At 48.9% G+C, this 12,313-nt stretch overlaps 1 protein-coding gene across 1 annotated transcript in view; it reads right to left on the reverse strand.

The window, feature by feature from the left end:
- PPFIA1 (PPFI scaffold protein A1) overlaps positions 1-11,543 on the reverse strand; it is a 48,472-nt gene extending 36,929 nt beyond the window's left edge. The window contains exons 1-7 of the mRNA XM_007465969.1: positions 11,334-11,543; positions 8,764-8,910; positions 7,206-7,340; positions 5,788-5,871; positions 3,618-3,749; positions 2,345-2,407; positions 1,190-1,269 (exon numbers count right to left, since the gene is read on the reverse strand). Of these exons, the coding sequence (XP_007466031.1) occupies positions 1,190-1,269; positions 2,345-2,407; positions 3,618-3,749; positions 5,788-5,871; positions 7,206-7,340; positions 8,764-8,910; positions 11,334-11,459 (767 nt within the window). The 5' untranslated portion in view covers positions 11,460-11,543. The remainder of the gene's footprint in view (positions 1-1,189; positions 1,270-2,344; positions 2,408-3,617; positions 3,750-5,787; positions 5,872-7,205; positions 7,341-8,763; positions 8,911-11,333) is intronic.
- Positions 11,544-12,313: the final 770 nt, after the last annotated feature.

Here is a 12,313-nt window from a genome sequence, read left to right on the forward strand (position 1 = left end):
TGCGCCATCAGAGCACGGAGCACCCCCCGCCCCCTGCGCCATCAGAGCAAGAGCTGCTTCCTCGTCCTTCACTTTCACTGTCACACGTGGCTCTGGTGACCATGCCCAAGGCTTTTCCATTGAAAACCCCCGCAACTGTGCCAGTCCTCTGGTTCTGGCACCCGCACCCCCGTCATCACTCAAACTCCCAAAAGAGTAACAGGCTGTGTCCACCTCCTCCTCCAGGTACCCACACGGTCCTCCTCACACGCTCCTCATCTACCCCGTGAGCAGGGCTCTGCCTCCACCTCTGACCTCACCCTAGAGGACCTCAGCCAGCAAGTCCAGCGATGCCGCTGTCCCGATCTCCCTCCACTCCCCCCGCCCCCCACCGTCCATAAGCACACACATTCTCCTTGAAATTCTACCCCCCGGTGGTTCTTGGAGACAGGGAAAGTTTCTGGCTCTGCCTCTATCTTCCTTGATTTCTCTTTTTTTCTAGGAGGTTCAGCAAGGACCCTAGACCCTGACAGTCCCCTACGTTTGCAAATGCTGCAATATGTGTATAGGCTCCGAACTGTCTCCTAAATCATGATTCAAGCAGGAGTCTCTTTCCTACAGACGAATGAATGTCACCCGTTAAGCTCTTCAATAACTTTTGCTAAAGTTTAACTCTCACTTGATGATCATTTTCCACAAAGAAAGCAAAGAAAAATTTAAATAGCTTAAAAAGAATTATTGCCCCTATAATGACAAGTAAGAAAAAAATCAGGATGCTGAGTAATTTGCTCAACTCATTCACAAGCCAGGTGATTCCTCCCACGGCAGCCAACGCCAAGTCAAGTCTCAATAAATTTTAAAATGACTACAAGTCACTAACCTTCTGCGATTCTTAAGAAACATCAGTGTCACAGTCTGTCAGGTCCCTCAAATGAATACACCCAAATATTAATGAGCCACCACCCTCCTTCCAAACCGCCTCCTGTGGTTTTCAGTCTTGTCAGTAATGTGACTGCCACTCTCCTAGGTACCGAGTTCTAACTTTAGGAATGATGTTCTACTCTTCCCTCTAGCCTGCCACTAAGCCACAGGCTTCTTGAGGCGCGACCATGAGCTATACCCACCCAGTCATACTGTCCACGCAGCCATGACACGCCCCTGTATACACACGACAGTGCTGAGCAGAGCTGTGACCTGGGGAACGTCCTACCTGTGGTGTAGGGGAGCCCCTCTCAGCCCCGTCTGGTCCAGTTCAGCTCTCAAGGCTTCCAGGGTTAGTACGAGCTGATCCTACAAAACAGCAAATGACATAACACGTGTTGCTTTCAGGATACAAAATGACTTGCATCAAAATGTGCTCAAACGCTGAACAAAACCATAACAGGTTACATTAGCAGTTATAAATTCCAAACATTTTAATTCTGAGAAAATTTTCTCCAAGAGTCCTATAGCAAACATAAACGCTCAGACCAGTATTAACTTTATAAACCTTAGTGAACAAAAAGTTACATCCTGGTCATAGAAAAGCTCTCAGAAGAGAAACACCAAGCCAGTAACAATAATGAATTCTGAGACAAGCTGTACTTGGGGCAGGGGTGGGGGACACACACGCAGGATTCACTCTCCATCGCACTCGCTCCTCTGCATTGCTTTCAGCTGTCTACACCAAGCACACATCCACTCATGTCCCATCTCTACTCCCAACGTCACTTCCTCACAGGGCAAAGCGACAAGGCAGACTGCCAGAGTTTCTGAGTCAATGGACAGCCTTCCTGCTCTGCGCTGTGGGCCACAGCTGCCACTCACCTCACGTGGCTACTGAGCGCCTGAGACGGGCCACCCCAAAGCGCCAAGTGCTGTGACCAGAAACCACACCGCAGGTTTCAAAGACTCAGGTGGAGAGAAGAACGTAAAGTAGCTCATTCGTTTTTAGAGCAATTATACGACAAGATAACATTCTGACTACATAGGGGAGAATACAATAAAATTAACTTCACCTGTTTCTTTTGACTCTTTTAAATGTGGCTACAAGGAAATTTTAGATTACACATGTGGCTCTTATTATCTTTCTGATGGACGGCACTGTTCCAGATGAAAGGCTCCTGCTCTGTTTCAGCTTTTTCAAATGAACCCAGAAAGGACTCAGAATTCTCAACCACACACACCTGCTGGACTCTAAATCCATCTAAAATGCAAAAGCGTTCAACGTACAAATCCAGGAGCGCTATGTATGTTATAGCAGTGGACTAGCCATAAAGAAAATGGAACTCAACTTTTGCTACCCAGCTGTAATAATTATAATAACAAAGAACCCAGCTCAATTCAGCTCTTAACAGATTTCTAAACCATCTAGAGACTGAAGCACCTTATCATGTTGCATTTCTTCTAATTGCTTTTTTGCATTTTCAACTTCTCGTAGGAGGGAATTCTGAAAAAGATATAAATAGCCTTTTAGTGTTAATTCTTAAACATGTTCCACGTACTATAGGACGGCTACAGTTGTTTGAAACAGTAAAGCACCGCGGGAAGGAATGGGCCCCGTGAACATACTAATGGGCAGATCACGCTCCCCGAGTAAAATGCCAGCCACGAGGCCAGATGACACCTTTTAATAATAACTTGTACATATCAAATTTCCTTCTTCAGCGGCTGATTTTCTAGATGTAAGGAGGTCAAGTTCATGGGGTAAGTTAAACTGGTTTATACCGGCTTTCAGCTTTTGCAGTTCAGCGGTCACTCGGGAAACCGGCACAAGTTTCACATGCAAAATTCAAATCTGAGACAAAAATATTCCTACCTTAAGGCCGGCCCGCAGATCAGGGAGGAAGTGAGGTAACTGCCCTATGTGGTCTCTAGTAATGCATTTCATCATGGGTTTTGTGTAAAATAAAATGTGCCACAGAATTAGTAGCAATCACTGGTCTCTCCCAAACGAGCATCATCCCAGGTGCCAATCTCAGGGAAGATTCTTGGGCCTCATCTTTAGGGCACTGGTGCAGTCGGGACAGGTTTTTTATCAAACCTGAACCAAAGTGTCGCCCATCAGAGCTTCTCTGACATAGATTCTCGGCTACTCCTTTACTCTGGTTACAGCTAAAGTAGTTCCATGATGAGAGTAGCAAGAGTCCAGGCTTAGACATTTTCCAAACCAAATGAAAAGAGAGAAGGCTGGAGTTGGAACATGAGAACGCTTGTTTTTAGACGGTTAAATCTTTTATATTACGTCACACACACGAGACAGAAATAAACCTCTAACGCAAGAGCAGTGAGGGGGTGAGGGCGGACCTAGAGGATTCTGGCGCAGGGGCTGATAAACTCGGCCTGCCAGCCAGGTCCGGCTCACTGCCGGCTCCCGTGCGTTTCAGGGGCGCACAACCACGTCCACTCCTTTGCGGACGCCCGCGGCTGCTTTCAGGCCACTTAAATGATCAGCATGGACTTCCTCTACTCGATTACTCACGACTGGCAAACGCCTAAGGTATTTACTACGCGGCTGGCCCGCTATGGAAACAGTTCTCCAACGCTTGCTCTGGAGAGTAAGAACGACAGGCAATTTCCCATACGCACAGCCTGGGCAAGGACATAACCCCCGGCGCCCCTTTTGCAAAGGGGCCTTCAGGGACGTTGCGCTAGCGCACCTTATCTTCCAGAGCTGCCATTCTCTCTTTAAGATGAAGCTGAAGCCTCTCGTTAGATTCTGAAAGAAGCCTGTCCACAGTGTCTGATAAACGTTTATTGTGTTCTTCATTCATTTTTTCTCTCTGCCTTGCCTGAAAGAGGAAAAACAGAAGCGTACACAATTCAAGAACAAGTATGGTCATTATTCTAAAAGCGCCAAAAGGAGCGACGACGTGACTGGCCTATGCCCTGGCTCCCCAGGCTGCCCCTCCCACTGCCATCGCCAGTGGACTCTGCACCGTCACCAGAACCCACTGGATCACCAGAGCTGACTGCAGGTGCAGAGAAAGGTCCCTCCCACTGCTTCTGTTCAACAAAGCACCCAGGGGGCCTCATTAGTGTCACCAGCCATTAACTGTCTGATGGACTCAAGGAGCAGATTTACACGCAGAAAACAAGCATATTTTAAAGGGGATCAGCTTACACACACACTGGAGGGGGAACTTCCCAGCATGTAAACAGAAGCTTGAATCTGGATTAAGGGGGTAAAATGAATTTAACTTATAAAGCAAAAGGTAAAAAATTTCATTTTGGGGAAAAAAACAGTGGAGACAGACTTTCACATGTTTTTCTTTATACTCTTAACATCACCTGAATTCTTTGTAATGATAATTTATACTAAAAAACCAGAAATAAGTACCACAAGTAATTTTTAAATGTAATAAAATTGGTAAGTCTGTGTTCTATAAAACTAGCATCAACTTCATGGTTTCAAACGCTTATTTTCACCCCACACCCTGAATGAACACAGAAGAAAAGTGGAGGGGACAGACAGTGCTGACAGGCGGCACACGTCAGGGCAGGTCCCCTCGGCGGGTCTCCCTTTTCTCCTAGGTTGTTGGAAGCACTAAGTACAAAGCGCTCAGAATCACACCCAAAACACAGCAACCACCATCATCTAGAAGAGACCCAGCTCACCGTATGATAAGGCTGTCAGCATTCAAATTTTAAAAAATCATAAATTTATTTATTTATTTTTGGCTGTGTTGGGTCTTTGTTGCTGCACGTGGGCTTTCTCTAGCTACGGCGAGCGGGGGCTACCCTTGGTTGCGGTGCGCGGGCTTCTCACTGCGGTGGCTCCTCTTGCTGCGGAGCGCAGGCTTCAGTAGTTGTGGCACGTGGGCTCAGTAGTTGTGGCTTGCGGGCTCTAGAGCACAGGCTCAGTAGTTATAGCACAAGGGCTTAGCTGCTCTGCGGCATGTGGGATCTTCCCGTACCAGGGCTCGAACCCATGTCCCCTGCACTGGCAGGTGGGTTCTTAACCACTGCGCCACCAGGGAAGTCCCTCAAATATTTTTAAAGCAAAACCACTTAAAAGTTTGCTTTGAATTGCCTTAGTCATAAACTGCATCCCTACTGCGACGAGCTCTGGAAGTAATGAAGTGCACCCCTCAAGCAGTGAGAGTCGAATTCTCTGCCTAAGAGGGGAGGGAGCGTGCCTGTGCCGGGGGCAGGGGCGCCTGGCATGCGGATCTGTTGATGGGAGGCAGACGCTTTCCTTCCTGGAAGCTCACGTTTGATGCTCTGCAGTCCAGGCCCGGGAACGCCGCTTTCTGGTGGTGACAATACTGATGTCGCACGCCTGGACCTGGGGCCACCACTCGCTCTATTTCCTGGAGGTTCCATCTCGCCGTGTGACCAAATCTTCCAGGAGAGCTCTCTCAGGACTCAGCTGATGTGAGCCTCCACCACCACGCTTTCCCGATGCTCCTTTTTATCCCATCTCCGAGCACAGGAGTTTTCCTCCTGCTCAGGAACGGCCAGCCCTACGTCTACCTTTGTGTCTGGAACAATACTTTGGGGTTCAGGACAGAGATCAGGCCCGTGACCAGAATCGGGGACTCCAGTGCCTCACCCCAGGCAAGCAGACCCAACGCCTAGGACGCTGTGCCTTAAGTGTCATGGGTGCCCCGGGCTGGCAGCTCAGGCTTGTTTGAGGGGGGCCCGTAAGGTCCCACCTGTACCTGGAGCAGCTCCCGCGCGGCAGGCGGCCTCCTCCCCCTACACACCGCCCGCGGGCAAGCACGTGGTGGGTGCGCCAATCAGCAGACAGCGCGCAGATGAGGCCGCACACGGCGGTGCGGGGCCCAGGCCCGGCCCGGCGCTTGGCCTCTCTGCCCGGACACGTACCCGCTGCAGCTCCTGGTGCTTCTCCTCCAGCTGTGCTTCCATGTGGCGCAGCCTCTCCTCGATGCTGCCGTGCCTCTCTTCGGCCTGCCGGCAGAGAATGCCGTCAGCTCAGCTCACAGCTGCCCTTTCCTGACAACACGCGGGGTATGACTGCAGCAGCAGCAGCAAGCAGGACGTGCTGGGCGTGGACTACGCGCCCCGTGCTCAGTGGAAGGCACGCGCCGACGTCTGCTCGCACGTCCTGCGTGGCCCCATGCGTGACCCCGGGAGGCAATTCACCCTCTCGGGCAGGTGACTGAGGTGTGACTGGCGCTGGCGATCGACTGGTGAGAGAAGATGTGCTCCCCCCACCCCAGGTCCCACACCCGCGGGCTGTGTTTTCGCCCCAGCCTCAGGCTGCTCTGGGCGAGCCAGCGTGGGAAGCAGGAAGCGGCGAGCGCAAGAGCAATGTGCACATTCTACCTTCCTAAGCTGGGAAGGAAGTTCGAACAGTTTAGCTTCCTTAGTGGCAGAGTTTCCAGAAGACAACAGGTCAGACTACAAGGCCGACCAGGGACGGGAGAGATGAGACAGGGGAGAAAAGAAACCGAGACTTTAAATGCAGATCACGAAGGAAAAGGAGCGCTTCTGTTACAGCTGCTAGCAATGAACTTGCTCTAAGGAAGGTCTGCGAGCACCTGACGCCATCTGCCCACCCCGGGTCTGTCCGGCCCCCTCAGCAGCTCACTAAGCCCCAGGCAGGCAACACAAAACTCCTGACGGATGCACCAGCACAGGCCAGGGCCCGCTCCTCTGGGCCTGGCCAGCGCCTACTGGCAGTGCAGGACCATGTGCCTTAAAGACTGGGCCGGCGGCTGGTTGTGTGGACGAGCCGCCTCCAGCGCCGCTGCATCACCGGGACACCCCCTCTCACCTGCCGGCTCTCCAGGGACGGGGAGGCTGTGAGGGCAGGGACCGGGCCTGGCACATGCCCCACCAGGATTTGTTGAACCAGTGAATGAATAAAGACTCAAAACCTTGTTTACTACAAAGTCACTTTGGCGGTCTTCGAAAGAGATTGGGATTTTCCTACTTCTGAGAAAAACTACCCTGCCCTTCCACAAAGCTTCTACCCTAACCTTGGAGCTGCTGGCTTAAGTAGCTCCAAGCAGCAGTGGCTCTGAGCTGAAGCACCCTGGGGACACACAGAACACATCTGACAAAACCGGAGGGAAAAGAATGTGGGGATGACACAAAAGCAGGGATAATGTCTGACATTCAAACTTGCTCCAGTCTCAGACAGTACAGCACTGAAAAGAAGTCTGAGATGCTTGGTGGATTTAGGTGCGCTGACAAGACCACAACGATATGGCACGTGAACAAATCACCCTCAAGACCCAACTCTGGCGTCTGCCCGGCAAGGAGACCCAGGGCAGCACCTTGGAGAGCGCGGCCACCCGCTGGGCCAGCTCCGCCTCCACCTCGGGGAGGGTCTCCGCTCTGCGCAGGGTCTGCTGCAGCTTCTGCTCTGCCAGCTCCAGGCGCTCTTGCAACTGGCGGTTTTTATCCTCAGTCTACAAAATGAGAGCAAAGCGTCAAAACGGGGCAAATGGTTCAGCCATCTCCATTTTCAACAGTCTACTAAATTAGTTCTGACGGAAGCACAGCTGTTTTGGCAGCTGCTTCACAGTGAATTGTTTCTTTCTGTGAAGAGCACACACCCAGTTTCTTGGGCTTGATTTCAACGTGCAAAACACCTCTTGCCAAAGTATCTGCTCTTCCTAAATACCTCCAAAGAAGTCTTAAACACACACACACACACACACACACACACACACACACACACAAGTTCCTATACATTAAAGCAAACCCGTTTTCTGTAGGAGCTTATTTATTCCTATTGACAAATTAAGGAAAGAAGGGTGCAGTACTAACCCTTCTTAAAACATCATCAGAATCATCATTTGAAGGGAACCCTACTGACAACAGGCTGCCATGGGCATGTAAGCCAAAATACAGCTTTCATCTCCTTTGAAGTCCAGACCTGCTAAGAGTGTGCCTAAGGGAATACTGGTCTAGTTTTAGCTTTGTAAACGTAGGGTCATTCTTTTAGAAAATCCTCTTACTCTGAAAAATTTTCAACGTAGAAAATTTAGACAGATTTTTCTTTCTTTAAAAAAGGGAAAATGTTAAATCATCTATAAGCTCAGTTCCTGAGAGGTTAACACTTGTTTCTGTGCAGCTTTCTTCTTTTTTCTGTGTGCATATATCTCTATGTACATATACAAACAACAGATTGTGCTTCAAAACCCTCAGAAAATAACAGCGCATGGTACGTAGCATTTTCTGATCTGCCTGTTAAAGTCATTATTTTGAACATTTTAATGCTCTTAATTAGCATTCCACACCGTAAGTTTTAATGGCTTTCTAGTATTTCATTTCTATTTGGGGGCCAATGATACACTTTATAACACACCAGACAAACTCACTTTGTTTTTCAGAAGCCAGGTTTGGTCTCCCTGGTTAACTCTTGGTTACGAGACCACACAGAAAGAGAGGAGCAAGTGAAGCGAACCGGGCCACAGGAGGCACAGACCTTACTACGCAGACTGCGTGTCTCAGTCTGCCACTTACCACTGACCCCAGTTACCAACAGGCAGCTGGCTGCCTTCAAGTTCTTTGCTACTCTCTGCTCTTTTGGTAAAAATGCTAACAAGCAACAGAAGAGTCAGGAGTGCAGCTCCACAAAATGGTTGAAACAAATCCTAAAAACTGAAAACCTGTAAGCTGCAGTCACCCACAATTTTTTAAAAAATTTATTTTATTCTAGTACAGTTGATCTACAATGTACACCACACTTCTGAACACAATATTCTAAGATCATAAAAACTTTACCCTGGGACTTGATTTCCAACATGGAAGTCACAGGAAAAGGTCTTCCCCCTTCATTAGTAAGTAAGTAATAAAAGCCAGACAAAATTCGATAAAAACCACTACCTGTCGATGCATAGACTCCTTATTTGCAATTTCATTTTCCAGTTTATCGTTGAGGTCGTGCACAGAGGTGGCTTCACGCTGTGCTGCGAGGTAGCGTTTCTCGAGAGTCGTGACTCTCTCTTCCATGTCTTCCTTCTGGGCCATGGCCTATGTCACGCATTTTCAGAGGGAGAGAAGGGAAGTAACCAGTACGTAACAGACGGGTGCGCTCAAGAGAGAGAACAAACTGGGCTCAGTCCTAAGTTTCAAATCAAATATAAAATTACTGTCCTCAAAATTAAATTGACAGACACGCCAGTTTTCTCCGATGTGAATGAAAATGCACCCACCTCAAAGATCATAAATATTCACCAAGTAATTAGCACTCACCTGTCTTTTTAATTTATTTTTTAAATATTTATTTATTTTGACTGCACTGGGTTTAAGTTGCAAAACGCAGGATCTCTGTTGCAGCATGTGAACTCTTAGTTGTGGCGTGTGGGATCTAGTTCCCCGACCAGGGATCGAACCCGGGCCCCCTGCATTGGGAGCACGGAGTCTTACCCACTGGCCCACCAGGGAAATCCCAGCACTCATCTGTCTTAATGCTATGTCTGGCCACTTAGTTTACCAAGTTTATCCTTTCCCCTGCATTGAGCACGGAGTCTTACCCACTGGCCCACCAGGGAAATCCCAGCACTCATCTGTCTTAATGCTATGTCTGGCCACTTAGTTTACCAAGTTTATCCTTTTCTACATAATATTACCAAAAGAAAGAGAGAAAGTATAATAAAATATCCTGTTATTGCAAGAATTCCAGGAGGGGGAAGGTATCTGCCATGAAGACAGGACCTCTGTTTGCCTCACGGTACAGGTGGAGATACAACAGTGAGATATGTGTCTCATTTTCTTGGGTAAAAGTTGGATGAAATCTCATCCAATTACCACAGAATTAAAGTAATAATATTAACAAATGGAAACAGAACTCAAAGTTTAATACAACTGGGGACTTCCCTGGTGGCCCAGTGGTTAGGAATATGCCCGCCAGTGCAGGGGACGTGGGTTTGATCCCTGGTCCGGGAAGATCCCACGTGTCGTGGAGCAACTAAGCCCACGCGCCACAACTACCGAGCCTGCGAGCCACAACGACTGAGCCCGCGCTCCACAACTACGGAGCCTGCGCTCTAGAGCCTGCAAGCCACAGTGCCACAACCACTGAGCCTGCGCTCTAGAGCCTGCGAGCCACAACTACTGAGCCCGTGCGCCACAACTACTGAAGCCCGCGCGCCGAGAGCCCGTGCTCCGCAACGAGAAGCCACTGCAATGAGAAGCCCATGCACCACAACAGGAGTAGCCCCCGCTTGCCGCAACTAGAGAAAGCCCGCGTGCAGCAACGAAGACCCGACACAGCCAAAAATAAATAAAATTGAAAACAAACAAAAAAAGTTTAATACAACTGGAAGCAGCCCTCTAAAGCCTAATTCTTCTAAAGCAAAATTATATTACACGGTATCAAACGCTGAAACTGGGACCTGAACTTTCTGCTACTGCAATTCCTGTCCCCCAGCTAGAAATCCGCTTCAGGTCCCTCCCTGTTCACTAAGTAACCAATATTAGCAAAGTCTTAATATTAAAAGTGGCAAGTCTTAAAATTTTTTTCAAAATTCTCTGCATATTAAACTCTGCCACCTCACCTCCTCCTGTTGCCAAAGAATAACGTGGATATAGGTCATATAAATACGTGCACATATTTGTTTTGAGTTCTTACATAAAATCACTGACACCAAAAGCTACTAAACAGAATGCACACCGGTTCTATGTACACGTGGAAGGCGTTCTCTCTGCGGTGGCCTCACAAGGTGGGGGGACGGGGTAGGAGCTGTCTGTTTACAACGGAGAGGTTACGCCAACAGGAGGAGGTGCCAGGGAAGGCACCCAGCGCTCATTTGTTTTTACAGTGACAGCTAGCTAGTTTCTCATAAATCATGATACATGCAGAAACGTCTGAGAAATGCACACATTGCTACGTATTTTTACAGCATGAGCCTGATGACCCAAGTGTGAACCAATGCCACTCTGTCTGACCACCAACATCAATATCGTACATTCCCCTCAAGGAGCGGAACATCAGAAAACTAGAAACACAGCCGACAGTGCCGCCCTGGCAGAGCCCACAGCCCATGCTCACGTCTCCCCGAGAGAACTACCACCGCGGAGGCCACCACACTCGCTCGAAGTGTATCAAAAGGAAATCTGAGCACAATCAGGAACACATTTGACGGCCTAGGACTTAGAGAAATGAGGAGTCCACACCCAGGGCAGTACAGTCACAGCAGCACAGCAGGAAGGGCCGGCTTCATGTCCGTTCCGCTGCCAACGGACCAGCTGCACCAGGCCTCCCCTACACCTTTAAAGACCTTGACACAGAAACGGGGAAGCAGCCAGTCAAAGTCTCAGGGCACTGTTCTGTTTTGCTCTTACTCATACAGTCACCCCAAGGTTGAAGTAACTGCGAGAATAAGTGACAGTCAAACCAGAAGAGTCCACACATTCAACCCCATGACAACACTGACACGGCGACTGTCACTCACTTCACGGACATCCCGTTGCAACTTTGTGTTCACTTCCTCAGATCTGATGAGGTCTTTTCTGGCCGTGTCCAGATCTTCCTCCAGCTCTGTCACGTGACTAGACAGGGCGGCCAGGCGCTCCTTCATCTGGCTCTGCTCTCTTGACTGCTTGTCTATGATTTCCTGGAGCTCAATCACTTTAGCCAGGTCTTCCTCGTGGCTTAGAGAACCATCAGAAGATCTCTAATGGGGGAAAGAACCCTTAAACAGCCCTGTTTGCTGAGGGAGGAAATAAACCACTTCTGGGAAATCGGTAAAGGTCAAAGCTGGCTTCTGCACGCTGTGGGCTCACATGACTCTCGGCCGCTTGGGCCGAAGTGGTGCGTTGGCGACAGGTTACCAACACGCGTGCACAGACTGGACAGGTGGGACGAGAACCACACAGAGGGAACCAGGGACTTGCCTTTCCGTTCGCGCTCGGCGTGTTCTCTTGCTCGTGGTTTATGTCAAGCACCCCGTCCGTTAGTGTCTTTTTCTGGTTATTCTGTTCTTTAAGAATCATTAGCTAAAACCAAAAAATTGAATGAGAGTAAAGAAATAAGTAAAGGCAGCAAAACTCCATTTGGAAAAACAAAACTGAAAAGAAAATACATGGTGGTGTTGTCCATCCTGAATATAACCAGGTCATTAAAGTCAGAATTTACCTTCTACTGGAGACGTGGGTACTTAAGAGATTCTGCAACTCTGAAATAAAAGTCTAGTTTACTAATCATTAAAATGACCCAGATGGGCTGGTTCTCAATCAGAAAGATAAATAACGTCTGATATCTACTACTACTACAGTCTTCATACTTTTTAAAATTTATTTATTTATTTTTTGCGGTACGCGGGCCTCTCACCGCTGTGGCCTCTCCCGCTGCGGAGTACAGGCTCCGGACGCGCAGGCTCAGCGGCCACGGCTCACGGGCCCAGCCGCTCCGCGGCATGTGGGATCTTCCCAG

Source organism: Lipotes vexillifer, unplaced genomic scaffold, assembly GCF_000442215.2.
Source record: "Lipotes vexillifer unplaced genomic scaffold, Lipotes_vexillifer_v1.1 scaffold1094, whole genome shotgun sequence".
NCBI classification, from domain to species: domain Eukaryota; kingdom Metazoa; phylum Chordata; class Mammalia; order Artiodactyla; family Lipotidae; genus Lipotes; species Lipotes vexillifer.